The following is a 19,456-nucleotide window of genomic DNA, read 5'->3' as shown; positions in this document are numbered from 1 at the left end:
GTTGTCGTATAACGTACTAAAGAACTGCAGAAACTGGCTAAACAGAAAGTCAGCTTGGGACATATTAAGGAACTGGTAAAGCATGCTTTTAGAAGCAAGAAGGAAGGAGAGGAAAGAAACCTTATCGTGGGAATGAGCAATCAGCTGTCTGCAACTGACCATTTGTCATTACAGAGTCACTGTTTAAAAATATTAAACCTGTGAAATAAGTTAAGGACAGAGGGAAGGAAGGTTTGCCTTGTACCACAGGGTAGAACCAGGAGGAGATACCTGTGCTTTAAAAGTAGCTGTTAAAGTTCTTACATGTTGCTAAAATCCTAACTCTATTGTTGAATAGTATTTTGACAAATTCTAAATACAGTGTTTTTAGATTAATATATAGGAATTCCATCATACCATCCTATTAGTTTATAATTGTAAACTTCTCTTAAGTCTCCCCTTCTTATTCATCCTAATGACTTTCTGGTTTTGTGACCATTTTAGATTTTAATTTTTTTAAAGGATGTTTCTGTATTTTACTCTGTGGAACTTTTATCAAATCTCTTGACTGGATTATTAAATTGATGGGGGGGGTGTTGTTCAGTCTTAGTTTTTATAAAAATCCATACAAAGCTGGCTATGTGCATACAACAAAGGCAATAAGAATAAGATGCTAGAAATATGTGCCTTTTTAGTAATACATTCTTCATAATAGCTAATCTTGTTTCCCTGGAAAGCATTGCTAGTTGCTAAAGGGAACCTTAGATATTTTCATTACCTTGAAGTGCATGTTGGATAGTTGTTGATAGTCACTGGCTATTTTATCTGTCTTAATTTTCTTTTTCTACTATGCTTCATTTGTTTCAAGGAACAGTTATTTTTGATTGAAAGACTGGTCAATCTGAAAGAAATTATAAAACTGGGTGGCTCTTAAAGGTCTGTAGTTGAGCTTGTTCGGTATGTTTCAATGGACTAAAAGACCTACCTCACTGTTTACATTTTTTTCTGCATGGTAAAGGAGAACCTTGTATAAAATGCAGCACTCTGGCTTCGAGAAGTAGTCTGTAGAATTTCTTGTACTTTTTCTCTTCCCGCTCTCTTCCCTTTGACTTTACATCTGAAAGCCTCACTAGAAATGATGCAGTCAGAAGGAGGGTCTAAGACTCTCCCTTTCTGTAGCTTATTTTTGGGGAACACCACAAGAGCAATAAACATAAATCCAGGTTATATTAACTTAAAGCTTGATGCCATGACAGGTGATCTGTGGTCCTCTGTGGGTGTCATTGTATAGGCATTCCATATAGTGGTATGTACACAAATATAGCTGCAAATTTTCTTGTCGTAAGGTTTAGGTTTATAGTTGTCTCACTCCACTTCTGTGCTTTCTTACACCCATAAAAGTTGGATGTGCCCCTCTAAGTGACACGTTCCTTCACTGAGAATATCTTTGCTAATAATTTCTTAAGAGCCTTCTTAATATCTTGAAAATTTTGTTTTCTATCTTCTTTTAAGCTCCAGCAAAGACCTATCCTGACAGGATCTGTCCCTGGCTTTCATTTCCTTACAGGGTTTCACATGTGTTGGCTGCTACAGAAGAGTCCCTTACTTAGGTGCCTGTTATTGATGCTTGTAATGTCTAAATGAAATACATTGCCAGTAATCTGAATTGTCCTTGGGACACCCATGAAACAAGAACGGGTGAAATCTAGAAGCATCTTTGCGTGAGTGAGTTTTTGTGGAGTCACTAGTATAATTGAGACGAGCCACTTGGAGGCTCTGTTCCATTGATTATCTCCCAAGAAACGAAAAAAGGTCTTTTTTTAATAGGCAGCCCATAAGTACTTGAAGCCGTTGCAATTCACCATTAAATTACCAGGAACAAGACAAGTAGCTTTTCTTTCTCACGCTTTCAGCACCATGACGTTCGGATGTGCAATACTTAGGCTGTCTCTTGGACTGTATTTAAAGCCAGATTTGAAGGCATTTCTGGATGGTCTTTCCTATTTCTTTTTTTCTCATTTGTTTCTGCTCTCTTTAAGGTGTTACTTGAAAAACTTTGATGCAGGAGTCATAGTAGCCTGCAGGAGAAACTCTGCCTTGAAGGGTCGAGGAGTAGGTAATAAAGAGGAAAGAAGTCCAGCTATTTAGTGTCTTCTCAGATGCTGGGTTAGTTTGCCTCTAACCAATTTTCTGAGAAATTGCTCCATGCAGCTTTAGTGGCAAAAGGACATACCATTTGCAAAAAGCTCTTCCAAGAACTTTGCATCAGCCTTTATTCTGGCACCAAGGAAAGTCACCAGTCTTACTGTAATACAGGAGGACTGGAGAGGGAAGGGAAGAAGGGCAAGTACTGTTTCAGTCACAGGTTCCTATTCGAGTTAGTACCTCAACTTGTGACTTACTGAGACAGTGCTTTAGATACTTTTTGATGCGGTGTGGGCCTACAGTTCCAGATGCATCATTGCAGAGGACTCATTCATTCCAATAGTGATGTCATATTTAGATTCACCATCCTTTTGGGAGCGGTAAAGTCCCAGAATTCCTATGGGATATAGACAGTGGCAGCTGGGAATAAGAAAGCATGGTGTGGAGTAAGCAATTTTCATCTTCCTTGTCTGGTTTGCCTTGGCATTCAGTTCTCACCCCAGGTGCTTGCTCAGTTCTGTTGGGCACCTGCCCCACTGAGCTGGGGGTTTCTAATGTTTAGACCTAAAGTAAGTAATCAGGAATATTATTTTGATTTTTGGCTTTATCAGGCATGAATACATTTAATCAAACTGTTGTTAACCTTTGAAATGTCACTGGGTTTAAATTATGTATCTCTCTCTTTCCTTTTCCCCTCAATTTTCCAAAAGAAAATGATGAGCAGCTTTCACTTTGTGAGTAAAGAGAATATTAAATCACTAACAGCTGCTTCACAGCAAATTGATTTGCTGATAACGTTTTGGAAACAGAAATGATTATATGTAGTTGATTGCAGTCCACTGAGAATGAAGTAGTGTATTTCCAGCATTAGTTATGTGGTAATTATATGGTGGTGCCTGTAAAAACAGAGTGAGTTCAGGGAAGAGAAATCAATTGAATCATTCCGTGCCAGAACTCTTATTCTTGAAGAATACATTGCTATGTGGTACTGTATAGATCTACCTATCTACTATTAAGTATTGTTTTTAAATATGTGATTTCTTTACATAACTTTTTTTTAAACCTCTGATCTCTACCTTTTTCAGCTTTCTTCTGAAAGTTAGTTCTATACTTGCAATGTTACTGTTGTTACTGGTAAATCTGTCAGTGCAGAATTGTCAAGTTTGCCTCCTTACTAAATCATTGCTCTACTATCTTTTGAAAATAAGCATTTATCATAAACTTCAAACAAACAAGAGGCCTGTGTTTTTTGAAGATTGCTGTTAGGAATGGATATGAAAACATTTTGTAGTTTATGTGAAGGTAACTTGCTATCCTGGTTATAAGATTTAAAAACCTCTTTCTTGAGGTTTTCCTTTAAATGGGAGTGGAACTGTTCTGCCACAGAGCTTGAAATACTAGAGAAACTTGTCGACTAGTTTCAACAAATTGGAACAATTTTAAAGCACAAAATCCCACTTGAAAAAAGAAAATTTTATATTCTACTAACTGTGAAACTTTTTTTTTTGTTTTTTAAACCAAATGCAAACATTACGTGGGAGAATTTTGTCTTGAATGTTGTAGTGTTGCTCAGTTGCAGTGGAGTGTGATAGTGAAGGTTTACTAGGGTTATCAGAAACTAAAAAACGGGGTGGAGAATCATTGAATCATAGTCAGTTGGGTTGGAAAAGACCTTTTAAGACCATCAAGTCCAACCGTTAACCCAGGGCCACCAAGCCCACCACTAAGCCATGTCCCTGAGCACCACATCTGCACGTTTTTGAAGTGCTCCCAGGGATGGTGATTCCACCACCTCCCTGCTGCTGCAATGCTTGAAGAAGGGAAGAGGTTAGTGTGCTTCCTTTGGAAACTGAACAAAACAGGGATTCTACCTTAGCTGTAACGATACAAGGTCAACGCTGTCTGTTTTACATTACATGCTTTTTGTGTAGCATATCAGAATGTTTTTAACAGATATTTGGAAAAACAATCCAGAAACGCTTTTAAAGAGAAATGCTCAAATTTGCCTATCTACTAATTAGCACAGAAAGCATAATTGGTTTTGGAACCAGCAACTCTGAACTTAGAAGCACCTATATAACAAAAATAGTATTTCAGAAAAGGCAAACATGGGATAATTTAAAAAGCTTAAAGTGTGATTCAAGGAAAGATATGTTCAAAAGTTAAGCATGTTTTTTGACCTTAATAGGTAAGAATATAAATACACAAATAGATGTTAAGGGTTAAATGCTGTCTTGGACTGGTATCAAAGCCATTGATGCCTAAAGGCTGTGGGGTCATATGATTAATATTGGCAGGAGAGTGTGAGAAGTAGTAACATTTAAATGCAGTGAGAGAGGATTTGAAGCAAAATAACCACAAAATATGTGTGGAACAAATATGTGTGACTTACATGAAGAATGAGTCTGGTTAAAATAAGAAAGTGGCCTATTGAAACAAACGAGTTTATTTAAATTGTTTAATTTTCAATATTTGGAATGCATTAGATTATGGTGCTGTCTAAAGATACCAGTGGATAGATGAGACTGGGCAAAACCCAATGTCAATGCCAGTAAAAACGCATCAAAGAGGAGTGGAGGATGGAGTGGAAATGATTAAATGTGTTTAATTCTTCATCTTCTGCTGACTCTTGTCACGTAAGAAACTGGATGGCCCTCAACTTTGAAGAAAGTTTTGCATTTTGTTCTGGTTTGTTTTTCCTGCAAGAACTTGGAAGTGTTGGAGCTGGGGCTGGTTGGGACTGGGATGGAAACCAGGCCTCCTTGAGTAAACCGGAGTACTTGTGTGGCACAGTGCTTATGACACTGTGATACTAATGAACTTTCATAGAAGTCAGGGCCAATGTAGTAAACTGGTTTTTTACCCTTATGAAAATGATTGAGCATTGCTCTGTATTTTGAGGAAGCATTTCGTAGTCTGGCCTGTTGCAAGCAGTCTCCCGTTACATTGATGCTCTGTCAGCTTGAGACCGAAGAGATCTGGGATTTTTAAGGCATAGTGTAGTGTGTTGTCTCAGCCTGATTCCTTACAATACGAAAATCTATGTTACAAACTTAAATTCCCCTGATCTTCCAAGGGAAAGCATCTGCTTAGAAACTCATTCATCAATCAAGGGAAAAGTTGGTTTTCTCAAACTAACTACAGCAGAAAATCAAACTGAGATTTAACTTTTTTGACAATTTTTTGAAGTACTGTGAAATACTTCAGTATTTAGTACTTACGTATTTTGTAGTAATGCTGTTTGCACAGCACCGTTTTTTGTATTTGTCAAAGTAATCGTTTCTCTGCAGGTACTTTGCTTTAAAAAAAAAACAGAAAAGAAAGAAGAAAGAAAAAAGAAAGGAAAAAGAAAGCTGAGCTTCTTGGCTAATTCTTTGCTGGCTAATACAGCCTTAGACAAACAAACCGAAGGAAAGCAGTTGTTATGCAAGACGTTCATGGGTTTTGAAATGTTTTTTATAATTCTTCCATTTTCTAGTTCTAAAGAGCTGTTGTATTTTGACATCCCAGTTCTCATCAGATCACTGTAACTTCACTGAAAATGTAATAATTTTGGAGGTGTGGATATTCTTGTGCTGTTCTGTATAAAGAGCTCTAATACAGTACAAATTGAAAGAAGATAAACAGGATATTTCATTTTTTAAATTAAAATTTTAGGCAGGAACCTGAATATGTACACAGTGTTAGTTTACAAGTAGTTTAGCATCACTCTTAAAAATCAAAGCAGCATGACTGGTTGAAAGATGTTTATGTATGTTTATGTTTCTTCATAACACTGTTTTTCAGTAGTTTTGTAAATACCTGTCATGCTGTATCTTGCTGATCATTCATTTTTTCCTGACTTCTAGTCAATCCATGAATAAAAGCTACAGTAATTGTTACCATTTGCTGATTTTTTGCTACTGTTTTATTATATTTATTTATTTTCTATCATTCTTCTTTGTGCTGAAGTATATGAGGACAGTATGCGTGGGGGGAGCAGAGGAGAGAAAAGATTAGAATTTAGACGTGTTAACAAATAATTTTCAAAGTATAATTTTTATGAGGCATTTGTGGAACTATGAAATGCAGCAACCGTTCTTCATACCGCTCTGAATATAGCACTGATTTTTATACAGCGATGAAGTTAGTCCTATAAAACTTAACAAATGAGTGTGGTAGCGTGCTGTATATTAAGAGGTAATTGACTTAGCCAGCAATAAGAGTACAAACTATAAACTTCAAGTTGTAGCAGAGACATCCTACTTTATGTTCCACTTCTGTTCGGGTGATAGCGCTTTATCTTTTTTTTTTTTTTTTTTTAAAGTGGTGTTGAGAATTTGGAAATATCAGTGAACTGTAGTTGAAGCTGTTCAAAGCTGTACTATTCAACTCTCAGATGAGTTGAAGATGTGGAAAAGCAAACACAAAGGATGTAACTCAGTTTTACTGTTTATATTCCTTCATTTTGTACACGCTCTTAATAAAATTTCTTCATGATTGTATTTTCTTGAGAGAACACTGTTTGAAGTTTGAGAGTTTGGCCATTTGCTTTGTGTCTGAGATCTCACCCTCAATCTCTTAGCCTGAAAATGAGTCTGTTTGCATAGATTGTAGATAACTGAGGGGGTTTTGACATGTGCTGGTGGCAGAAGGATTTTCCTTATTAGAAAAACAGATCCCAATGGCTCTCTGCACAACTAACTGATGTGACAGATTTTATAAAGACAAGTTCTAGCCACCCACACACTGAGAAAAGCAGGCATCAGAACATGTGCTTTCCAACAAAATACTGGAGTGCATGGCTACCAGTTATGACATTGGGAAGGTGGAGAGAGTGACAAGATAAAAGGTTCAGTTCTAAATATAAGTTGGGTTTATTAATTTGATTTAAGCACTTGCTTGACCATGTGATAGTAGAAGGTATCTTGGATAAGAATAAGCAGGCTACCAGAACAAAAACACTTTGAAGAAAGCTTTTTATTAGTATTTGGGTTGCATTGGTTGGGATTTTGTAGTATAAGCATTTGCATCTTCTAGTATGTATTCAACTTAGATGGAATTGAATGCTGTGTGACTTCTAATGTATTACTCATGAAATAATATTAAAAATAAAATGTCAAAGTTCTATTTTTAAAAGTTTTTTTTCTTTTTAGGTAAGCTTCTGGGTTGTTAGAGAGATTCTACATGCACAAACTTTAAAAATAAGAGCTGAGGTTTTGAGCCACTATATTAAAACTGCAAAGGTAAGAATTTGGATTTTGGGGTGGGTGGGTTGTGGGATTCACAGTGATGAAAGTTCTTATACTTAAGTTGGTCAGTTCAAAAATACACATGGGTAAATATTTATCTGATACCTGATTTAGCTGTGGTTGTATCTGTTTACATGAATAGCTGTTTGGCTTCTGCATGTAACAAAGTTGTCAGAAATAGTGACAGACCAAAATCCTGAAATGGAAGCCTTTGTTTAAAAAAAAAAAAAAAAAAAAGAGCTTAACTAAGGAAATGCAAAGATGCCTTATTTTAAATGCTATTTATTAGATATGTAGTTTACTGGATGTGTTTTCTAATGTTGGTTAAACCAAAAAAACCCGCTGTGTGTAGAATCTGTTCAAACGGCATCAGTCAGAACAAGAATTGTTTGTTTGCTTTTACTATTGAAAGGAAAAGGTCTGTTATCTCCTATTCCAATTGCGACATCAATAATATCAACTTAATAAATACTGTTCCAAAAATATACCTGACTTCAGAAAAGAGTTTAGAGCTCTCATCCTGTGATATCTTTTTTAAAGCCTTAAGGGTTGACATTTGTCAGTCAAGATTTGCTGACCCTTTTCTTACGTGTAGATGAACCAGAGTCCTGGCCCTTCAAATACCATGAAACTTCTTCATTGTGGTGTGAAGAGAGGGATGTTTTTCAAGTTTTTGCTGTCAGATGGCAGCTGGCTATTACTACCCCTAACTTCTGTGACCACTTCAGTTTACCTGCAAAAAAAAAATAATTTTGTCAATTACCTTGGTATTTGCAGATGCATTCTTTGCCCTGATAGGCACATTTCTAATGAAGTAGTGGTTTACTTCTGTGGGATTTGACTACTAATTTTGGGCTAAGCAAGCTAGTTCTGTAAAATTCCTGGTTTTGCTCAATAATCATGCAGTGGTCATAAACTGTTTAAGGTCTCTTTTAAATATCCTTTGATATTGATTCTGTGATTCTATGATACCTGGTGAGTTAATGTCTCTTCATCTCATGTATTTTTAAAAAATCAGTTCTTCTTTTTTTGTTTGAAATACAAACATACAAAAATATGCCTCATTATCCGTGTTCCTCCACAGAAGGGGGGGAGGTTCACCTGTGTGGTCATAGTGCAGGACTGACCCTGGAAGTAAGTGGGGTCAGGTTTGGTTAGTACTTGGATGGAACTTGCCAGCACTGGGTGTTGTAGGCTCTGCCTTGGGCACAGCACTCTGAATGTGCCTGATTTCATCAGTGGACTGCAGACAGTAGTGTCTGCTGAAATGCTACTGGTTTTGAGACAGTTATGTTGTCTAATAATTAGTTGAGCTTTGTTTACCATGAGTTATAAAAATCACAATTACAAAAAGCAAGAAACTATAGATGGCGTGTTTCTTCTATCTGTTCATTCACTTACTGTATCTGTTATCTTGGATTTGCTTACGTATAGCTACTAACATGAAGTTACTGCACTGAGTCCCATTTGAAGGATTTTCTGTTTACATCAAAACTATTAAGAAAGCAGCTTGGTGCCAGAGGTCACAGTAATTATCCTTTCTTCAGAGAAGGTTTAAATTCACAGTGAATACAGTGAATTCTTTGTGCTGACAACTCTCTATTGTATAGCTAGCAGTCCTTTAATGACATCTCATATTATATTGCTTTATGCATGAACTAATTTGATTTAGGGGTTGCATTCCCCTGAAGTTCCCAGACTATCCTGATTGGTTATGACTTCTGTTTCAATGCTGGCAGCAGCTAGGAAAGCCCTTTTTTAATTTTTAATCAGCTACACTATCCTTTGCAACAGGGAACTTCGTTACCTTGTTTGGGGATGTGTGTCTGGGGCAAAAAGGGTTATTGTGTAAGTGGAGGGAGCAACACCAGCAGTACTATTTGGAAGAGTAGTAGGACTATGGTATGAGACAAATAGCCACCTGCACACCTCACCCCACAAAATACTGGCTGTCCTTACGCACAGTTACCAAAGAATCCTCCCAAAAGAGGATTAGGAGAGGGAAATGCTCCTTCAGTAGGTGTGGACAGACTCGTGTTTGTCACTAGACATCCTGGAATCATTAGGGATTTGGGCACCCGGACTGAGGTTGCTACTAGGGTGACCTGACAGTAAGCAAGCAGCATTAAATGTGACATTTCTGAGTAATACCTATGAGGACTTCGGTCCTCATGTTCTGTAAAATACCGATAGTTTTCTGCCAGTGCGTTAAGTGGAGAGAGGATAATTTGCCCTGCTGCAAAATGATTAGCCAGAAAGCCATCCTTGCAGTGTTGCTTTTAGCCTTCTGAATATAAGGTATCCTCTGATAATCAACATTTATTCAGAATCAAGCTAGTCTAGCTTTTTTTTGTCCTGTAATCCCACGAAAGGCCTCCTAATCAAAGGAATTTGGGTAAGCTGAGTTTCCAGGAAGAAAAAAAGACTTCCACCATTTCTTGAATAGCAAGGGTTCTTTCTATTATATAATTTCTAGCTGAAATCCTAACCTACCTTGGTGCATTTTCCAAATGGGTTATCCAGTATTTGCAATACTGTGATTGAGTATCCGTTTCTCTTTATCAAAGTCTTTTTGTTGATGGTAAAACCTCAGTTTGTGCTCACTCCACCAAAAATCCCCAAATGTAGTTCATTCACTCAGATCTCTGGGTGCTCATAGCTATCGGAATAATTGATATTGCAGAAGGGCTTAAGGAACAGCATTTTCTTTTGGACCATTTTTAAGCTTTTGTGATAGTAGTATTTAATTAATTAGCCAAGGCAGATTGGTGGTTTTGGAGAAAGAGGAAAAGGAAAAATGGGGGAAGGGAAATTCCAAGAAATGCACTTACACTCAGTGTTTTGTAGAGAGTTTTAAAGAAAATTCTTTTACCCTGGTATTTTCTGTGTTCAGCGTTGATTTCATTGTTCCTTTCCACTGGCTAGTTTTAGTTTTGTTGTACCCCAAAAATTGTCTTTCAGTCAGAAAAATACTTCAGGTACATGACTTTTGAAATATACCTGCTTGATTTCATCCTGCAACAATATTTTTTGGGTGCTTTGGTGCAGCCTTGGTAGCTGCTAAATCTGCGGTACCAAACGAATTTACAGTATTAAGTACTGCCACAATTACATCATTCACAACTGGGTTATCCTTTTTGGCATGTTACGTTTTAAAATTCTCTTGAATGCTATGAAAGGAATTTGTTGGGTTTGAATGTTAGAAAATTTCTGCAACTCCTGATATACGTCCCAAGATGTATGCCTATATAGATTTAAAAAAAAAAAAAAATTTAAGGCTTCTGTGGACTATGAAACAGTTAGTATAGTCTAATCCAAAACTGTGCAGATGCAGTAATGAAAAATTAGGAGGCCCCATAAAAGTGGTGTGGGTGCACAGCAGTTCACTGTAATGAACTCCAGAACATGCCAGATTTCTTTGTTTTTAGGTTGTTACTTATTCTGTATTCATAATTCACTGCATTTGGAACGTTGTTTATTCTTATTGTATATACTTTTTTGTCCTCAGAAACTGTACGAACTGAATAATCTGCATGCTCTTATGGCAGTTGTGTCAGGCCTACAGAGTGCTCCAATCTTCAGGCTGACTAAAACGTGGGCGGTAAGTGAACGGCAGGACAATGGAGGGGTTTGAATGTGTTCTTAGGGAAACACAACATTCTGTAGCTTGTTTTCAAAGATGCAATAATTATTACAGATGCTTTTAATCGTCTTGTACTGTATATATAATAGTGCCTCTTAAGTCTATGGTTTCCTGTTGAATTTTTTTTTTTCATTCTGGCATAGAAATATTTTCCTTTGAAAAACAGTTCCCTGCAGATTCTGCTAAATGCAGAGGCTTCTAATTTGGCCAGAAGCTATTTTGTATTTAGTTACTGGAAAATTATGAATGCCAAAGTGGGTCATACTTTAATAGTTTAGGGGTTGAAACTGTTGGAATTTTTTTTGCTATGGAGAGCAGATGTCCAGAAACTCTTGATTCAGTTTCCTTAAAGAGATTTGTAGTTTCTCTGACTGACAACTAAATCTGGCAATTTTCCTAAAGAGTTTTCAGAATTGTTCTCATAGTTGGAACAACTGCATTACACAGTATATTTGTAGGTCTGCTTTTGTAGAGCTACAAAATGATATTCTTTGGAAACATTTTTATTTGACAACTGTCTTTTGACTGTAACTAGTATTATTTTTGTGTAGTTGTGTCCTTGATCAGAAGACATTTTGCTCATTGTTACCTCAGAGCTGAGAAAACACCGTGCTTGATTCAGCCATACATTGTGTAGTTACCCAGCTGTATAAACAGATGAACTGTGATGTTTTCAAGTGTGATAGAAATAATCAGGTGACTGAAATTCTCCTGTGTGAGGGATCCATATAAATAGGTCATTGAAAAGAGCTAAAAATTTTCACTGAAGACATGTCAACACATCCTTGCATGTTACAAAAAGTGTTTGTCTGATAACTGAAGGATAATGCTGTTCAGTTGATAAATGTTCCCAAAATTGAATGTAATTCACTCTTGCTGAGATACTCTTCTAGAATTCTGGGTGCATTTTGGAAGGGCACAATGAAGTAATTTCAATTTGTTTTTTCAAAAATACAAATATTATCTCCAAGAAAATCTTAATGAAGTTAACACTTCGAAATTATCTCAAGGAGAACTTCGCTTTCTCTGGTTTTGTCATGTCAATGAATTGATGCCTCAACAGTTTTAGATAACTGTGCCAATTGATTTGTGTGTGTGTATGACTCGAAACAAATGTCAGCTATAACCATATTAGTAACTGGCATGATTATGCCATTCAGAACTGGCAGTCCCCAGTTTCTTTTCCTTCTTCGTCAACCAGAGGTCCTAGTTTGAACTTAGGCGGATTATTTGTGTGCTGTTGACATACGTATCAGTTTTTAAAGTTTGCCTCTCTTCCAGCCTCTGAAATGTCCAGTAGCTTTTCCCACATTTCTGCAGTTGTTTAATTTCTCATATAATCCCAAGCAAGTTTATGCTTTTCATCATCTTATGTAAGCCTTTGCAAATTCAGGTTGTGGGTAGCTCCTAGCCATGTGCGTTGCAAACTGATTTAGTTGTCTTTTTCTTGGAAGTTTAGCTTTATAAATTCTTGGAGTAATTCTAAGCCTTTGGCTTTCTGTATATTAAAAGCAAGAAAAGACATATGAAGAGGCACACCAAGCCATTATTTGAGTCACCAAGTCATTTAAGTTATGCAGTAACCTGCCAAAACCTTCAGTAAGCAAGGATTTCTTCTCCGTTTCTGAGATAGTGTGTAGCAACCCGCAATCAACTCAACTTAGAAATTCAGGAAAATAGCTGCAAGTATATTCTCTCCCTAACAACAACAACAACAAAAGTCAGCTTATATGGTTGAAATCTAGAGTTGAAAGGAACCATTAAATATTTGCTTGGTAATCTAATGTTCCTAAAAAAGATGAAATTCATGTCTTCTGACGGTATGTCTGAATATGTCTGAAATTTGTCTCGCTTATTGCCTGCACGCCCTCTGAACTCTGGAGAATAATAAATGCTTCTAATGCATGATTTGCCCCGTTCAAAACTTGAAAAGAATTATGAACCTTTCCAAGGGTGTTAATAGAATAGAATGGTCTGCTTCTCTCCATTGAGTGTAGAGGAGGTCTAGAAGACCAGCAAGCACCTGGGCAATATAAGCAAATAATTATTAGACATCTGAAGTTAGGTGAGTGAATCCTGCCCCACTCCGCTAGCACCCCAAAACCTCATCTCTCCTTTCTTGTATTCCAGAAGGGTTGTCTTCAGTGCTGGCACACTATAATTACAAAGTGAAGAGCAGCCTGGAAGCAGAGTCCTTCCCTGCTACTGTAAACAATCATCAGCCTTAGCTTTTATTGTCTCTGCATATGTACATCTCTTTACTGTTCTTTGCATCCTTTGAGCCTAAGAGACAGAGGAAGAAAAATTATTCAGAAAAAGTAGCAGCTCTAAAACTGAAGAAATAACAGCTGGGTCCTTACTTGCCCTCACAGAAACACTTTTAATGTTATTGACTTCTCTGTACTTTTCTATATTAATGCAGGAAGTGGAGGCATGGTGTAAATTGTGCATTGAGCACAAGGGGAAGTCAAACAGCATCAACTTGTTTAGACGTTGTTATTCAAAAATCCTGAAATGGTGTATCAGACTTGCACAAGATTGTGCAGATCAGCATGTTTTGAGGAAAATACAATTAATCTCGTCAAGTCTGAGTTTATGCCATTAACTATATCTGTTAGTCTTGTCTTACCTTCCAGTCTACGAAACTATAAAAGTCTCCCAGGGACCAAATGGTGGCAGAGTATTTTAGAATATTATTAAAGGGAAGCTAATCTTGTCTGATTAAACTGGAACCATCTTTGAGGAGATAAACTTCAAAAGATAAATGTCGTGTTCTGGTGGTTGGAAAGAAGTCATGCCTGTCTACTGTTTCCTTGTCCTGGAATTGGCAGATGTCTGCAGTTTTAATGAACATTAGATGCTGCTCATCCGAATATTGGAACCAAAGCTAAAGTCAATTAATTGCTGGAAATGTCAGAGATCAGTTTGTCTTGGGGAAAAATTGACTTTTGAAAAGTTGCTTTCTTCTGAAAGCCAGTGTTTAGTTTGGTGGTGTGTTAGCTATCCTAATGAAGACTAGATTATAAAAAATATAAGTAAAAAGAATGCTTATTTCAATAGTACATTTACAATAGAGACACTTCTGTCATGTTCACATAGGTTGATCTTTAACTGAAGGAGAAAAGGGAATATGCACAAAATTTTAGCAATATGGCCCTTGTAATTTTTGCATTATTGCATGTCTTATAGGGGAATAATTGTGACTGGGACAGAAGACACTGAGTCTTCTGCCAGAATGCTCAGTGGGAACATCTTACACCCTTCTTTAAATTGTGACTCTGAATTGAAATGAAGCCTTTAAGGTGGTTTTGCAGCAGTAGTTAATCTAGTTTTTTTTTTTAAATGACTTACTTCCCTAATCTTGCAAGGAGAGTGTAGTTGCTGTTAGTTTCACCAAAGGAAGAGGCGTGGGGAGCAGGAAAGGGCAATGAATACTGTTCGTGACTTTTAACTTTTGTATTCAAAGTGGATATTCCTGTAATATTAAGAGTCAGTAAAATTGCTAGTTGGCAGAACAATATGTACAACCTGTAATGAAGTCCATAATACCTGCTGTCAGGAAAAATGGATGACATCCTTATTCTTTTCCAGACCTTCAAGTACGTGGATATGTGTATATCTGAATTCATTGTTTTTTAAAGTTGTAGTTGAAAGATATTTATCAGATTCTAATGGTGGTTTTTTGCTCTTTGGAAAATTATTGAGATAGCTCTCAAATCAAGAATAAGAGCATACTTTGCAATTTGGGTTTTTGTGAAGCTGAATTAGTATAAAATTTCTCAGTATATCTGATGGAGAAATGTTAGCTTACATCATGCTTTAAATCCCAGCCATGGGACAGTATGAAGAGTAGGAAAGGCCTTGACTGTGCGAGCGCTGCTCAGCAGTAACGGAAACATCTCTGCATTTTTAACAGTTCTCAGCACAAATCCAAAACATAGCCTTGTACTACCTACTAGGAAGATAATTAACCTGCCCATTCTCCACCCCTTATTTCATACCATTTACGTCATGCTCAGGTCCCACACTATTCAATACATCCTTATTAACCATCACCCACCTTCCCGTCCTTTGATATAATACATAAATATCGTTCCCCTAGTCTTAGTCTCCCCTAGTTTTACAGGGACCATACCTGTAAAATGTCTGTCAAATGTCCACAGAATGTTGGTGTAGTCCATAACTTTGGACATCTGTTATGGTGGTCACTCAGGACAGGAGAGGTGGTGTGTTGTGTGGAGTTACTGGACACCAAAGCCAGCTCGGGTCAGGTCACTGCTGCACTCGCACTGCTTCTTGTAAGGCTCATCCTCCACTGGTTCACGTGGTTTCTGCTGTAGTAATTCCTGTAACCTGCAATTCAATTCCCAGGTTACAACAATTTAATTTCTATTACATTACAACAATTATTTCCATTACAGTCTCCACCCCAGTCCCTTTTAGACCAGACTATAGTGTTTAACCTTGCAGTGAACTCCTCCCCTTGCTCCAGTGCCAGCTTGAACTTACCCACAGACTGCAGTCCCTTAGGGGGGTGTACCTGCACCAGGTGGAACCTTATGTATGAGCCACAGTCTGTTCAGAAGTAAACCTACTCCAACATGGCCTTACCCATGGCTGCAGGCCCTCCAGGCCTGTACCTGCTCTGTCGTGGGCTTTTCTGTGGCCACATGCTTCGAGGTGCTCCAGCGTGACCTCATGATGCTGACCTCCAGCCACTGATGCTTCAGGGTGTATCTGCTGCAACACGGACCTATCCCCAGCCACAGATCCTTCAAGGTGTACCTTCTGCAGCATGGACTTATCCTTGGGCCACAATCCCTTCGGAGGTATACGTGCTGCAGCACAGACATAACTACAGACGCAGATGCTTTGGCTTGTCCTGCTGCTGTGTAGACTTGTCCACAGGTCACAGTCCTTCCCCCTGGAGTTCCAGCCCGTCCAGTGCAGCAGCACAGCCTCAGCAGTGATGCCCTGGCCATCTGCCAGCCCAGGCACATTGCCATTGCTGTTATTAAAATGTTCCCAGGCAGAGCAGAGTAAGATGATAAGTGGTACAGAAAGCAGCAAAAGTGAAAAAACAGCTACTAATGAGCACTGGACTCTAATTTACAATAAGACAAGGAAACCCCACGGCAAGCGCAGGAGCCTGCCAATTAATAGCTACACAGCAATAACAGCTATAAATGGATCTAGCACATTCCAGTCAAATCTGTCATTGTCTCAAACATTTTGAGCACCATGTTGGGTGCCAAGAAAGGGCTGTTGTGATTTAAACCCAGCTGGCAACTCGGCACCACACAGCTGCTCGCTCACTCCCCCCACCAGTGGGATGGGGAGAGGACTGGAAGGGTAGAAGTGAGGAAACTTGTGGGTTGAGATAAAGACAGTTTAACAGGTAAAGTGAAAGTCACGTGCACAGGCAAAGCAAACCAGGGATTCATTCACAACTGCCCACGGGCAGGCAGGTTCAGCCATCCCCAGGACAGAAGGGATCCATCACGTGTCATGGTGACTTGGGAAGACAAACACCTTCACTCTGAATGTCCCCCCTTCCTCCTCCTTCCCCCAGGTCTATATGCTGAGCACGATGTCATATGGTATGGAGTATCCATTTGGCAGTCGGGGTCAGCTGTCCCAGCTGTGTCCCATCCCAGCTTCTTGTGCCCCCCACCCCAAGCCTGCTCGCTGGTGGGGTGGTGTGAGAGGCAGAAAAGGCCTTGGCTCTGTGTAAGGGCTGCTCAGGTGTGATGAAGACATCCCTGTGTTACAACACTGTTGTCAGCACAAATTCAAAATGTGCCCATACTGGCTGTCGTGAAGAAAGTTAACTCTGTCCCAGTTACAACCAGCACACTTACCGATAATCAAAAGTGAACAAATTACTGGTTTGAAATACGTAGATTGGACGGCACCTGAAATTGTGATGTGTGTTAGCTAAATTAGTCTTTTGATAACTTGTATTATTTCAGAAGAATCCTCCAGAAAACTGGAGTTTTAGCTGGTGAATTTTTTAAAAGGATCGTTTAAATTTACCAGCCAAAATAGCTACTTTTCTTTGTAAACTCTCCAAGTACTTGTTATTAAGGAGTAAATGCTGTAATTTTGAAGCAGTTCTATTTAAAAACCAAACCAATAACAACAATGGGTGTGTGTGTGCAGGTGGAAATCTGTGCTTATAAGGGTAAGAAAGAAATCATAATGATCAAACTTAAGCTCATCTAGTTTTGCCTTTTTTTTCCCTCCCTCCTAGTTACTGAGTCGAAAGGATAAAGCCACCTTTGAAAAGCTGGAGTATGTTATGAGTAAAGAAGATAATTACAAAAGGCTTAGAGACTATATCAGCAGCTTGAAAATGACTCCTTGTATTCCCTATTTAGGTAAGTTGAAGTATTTCTAGCGTGAAACACTAATGACAAATATACTTCTCCAGTAATTACACAAAGTAAACACCATCTTTTAAGCCTTCATGAAACTATTTCAGTACTTCAGTAATGAATCTGTAACATCTAGTTGATTCTGGATACTCTGTATATAGCAACAAATAACTTCACTAGCTTCAGAAAAAAAATGCTTATTAAACCTCACAAACATTTCAGGTTTTACATACAGTATCAGTTTTCTAGGAAATGACTTTCCCATATGTTGTATAGATGCACTGATTGACTTCTGGGGAAGTACTTAATTGTTATGCCTGCTAGCACTCTCAGAGCTAAATACTTGACTGTTACAGTAACGATGGCTTTTCATTTATGAGAAGCTATATATAAATCACCAACATCTGAGACAAACATATATATTAGGGTTTGGAACATGCTAAAATCTAGAGATATTGCTGCATTTAATTATATTAAGGTGACAAGAGAAACTAGGTTGTTGTGACAGACTCAGCTTTGTGGAATAATTATGACTAAATGATATTCCCGTGTATCTGAAAACTAGATAAATGTGTTTAATATGTATCGGTTTTGTTGCCAAGCTAGTGTAGTGTGATTTAATGTCTTTAGTTTGTTTAAAGCAATTGGTATGTTTTGTTTTTTTAATGTAGCTTTTCTCTATTATCGTAAGACGTTAGTAGTCACATAAAATTAAGGAAATGTTTACAAGTTTTTCCCTTTTCCAGAAAAAATAGTTGATACATTTGTAGATACAAGTTGCTCTTACACTTAAATTCAAGATGACCTCTTGTGGTCAGTAAGGCTTATTAAGTTATAATTTTTTTTGTTCCTGAAGTTTGATACTTCCTTTATTCAGCTGAGCTATTAACTTTTTCAAGATAACTAACTTAACAGTTATCTTTATGCTGTGATCTGTGTGTCCATCACAATATTACTTCAGCAGTTGCTTCATAGCTCGATATGAGCAGCAATGCTATCATTGATGTTAGAATCTAGGATGATGCCTCTAAAATCCATATATTCAGGTTCTGCAAAACTGGATGGATTTTAGATGCTTCACACTTGAATAGAAAAAAATACTTCACTGTGGAGAACCAATAATAATTTTAATGACAAGTAGTCCTATAAAGATCCTTCTTCTGTCTTCATTTTTTACTTCCCTCTTACATCCCTCCCAGAAATATCCATCAGTTCCAACATGATCTTAACAGCTGTTGATTTCCTGTATTTTTAAGTATTCAGATGGTAATTCTTTGTGCCTAGAATGGGAGAATCAAAGTGTATTTTGTCTGAAGTTCAGGTGTGAAAATTGCTGGTCTGGCGTACTGCCACATGCTACCCTGTTTGTTGCTGTTAAAACTAGGCCTGAATTAAAAGAGGCAAAAAAAGGAGGCAAGCATAATGTAATGTGATTAAACATGTCATTCTGCAGCTATCCCATCATGTGTATACATGTATATAGTATATACACGCTCTATATGGGTCTGAAATGTGGGTTTTAGTTTTCAGATGCTTTTTACCTGTCTGCTAAGGTTTTTGAAACATAAAGGCAGGCTTGAAATATTTTCTTGCTGGTTATAAAAGTTCTAAGCTAACCTGGTGACAGATTTTTATTTTTTTTTTAAGATGTCAGTGGTTCTCTGACCCTTGCAGTTAAGGTCTTCTGACACTTACTGCTGTACAGAGAAATCTGTATGCTTTGGTGTATTTGTCTGACCCTTAAAAATACTGCCTTTCTACCTGCAAATGCATAGTTAAAAAAAAAGGTGAAATGTTGGAAAACAATGTTTTAAATCTTGTTTAGTTACAGATGTTTTCCATAGTACATTAGCAACTTCTTGTCTAACTTTTGCATCTGAATAAGCTTTGGACTTGACTTGATAGTTCGTTGAAGTGAAATGTATGTTTCTTTTCTACTTAGAAAGAAAGAAGTGTTCTTTGCTGTAACCCTCTGTAGTTAAAGAATACGTTGTGACCTGGTTTCATACGATACCAATTCTTACTGACATAAAGTATGTCCTCAAGCCTTTTTAATTCTCCAAAGGAACAGCAAATGCCCA

General features: G+C 37.7%; 1 protein-coding gene across 8 annotated transcripts in view; it reads left to right on the top strand.

The window, feature by feature from the left end:
• Positions 1 to 19,456, top strand: part of RALGPS2 (Ral GEF with PH domain and SH3 binding motif 2) — a 135,938-nt gene that overhangs the window by 51,422 nt on the left and 65,060 nt on the right. For all 8 annotated transcript variants that reach the window (XM_080406590.1, XM_080406592.1, XM_080406589.1 and 5 more), the window contains 3 exons: positions 7,260 to 7,349; positions 10,864 to 10,956; positions 17,252 to 17,378. In XM_080406590.1, the coding sequence (XP_080262716.1) occupies positions 7,260 to 7,349; positions 10,864 to 10,956; positions 17,252 to 17,378 (310 nt within the window). The remainder of the gene's footprint in view (positions 1 to 7,259; positions 7,350 to 10,863; positions 10,957 to 17,251; positions 17,379 to 19,456) is intronic.

This window comes from Falco punctatus (genome assembly GCF_963210335.1).
Source record: "Falco punctatus genome assembly, chromosome: 11".
NCBI classification, from domain to species: Eukaryota; Metazoa; Chordata; class Aves; order Falconiformes; family Falconidae; genus Falco; species Falco punctatus.
The sequence above is the reverse complement of the archived record's forward strand: the minus strand, read 5'-3'. Positions and strand labels throughout refer to the sequence as shown.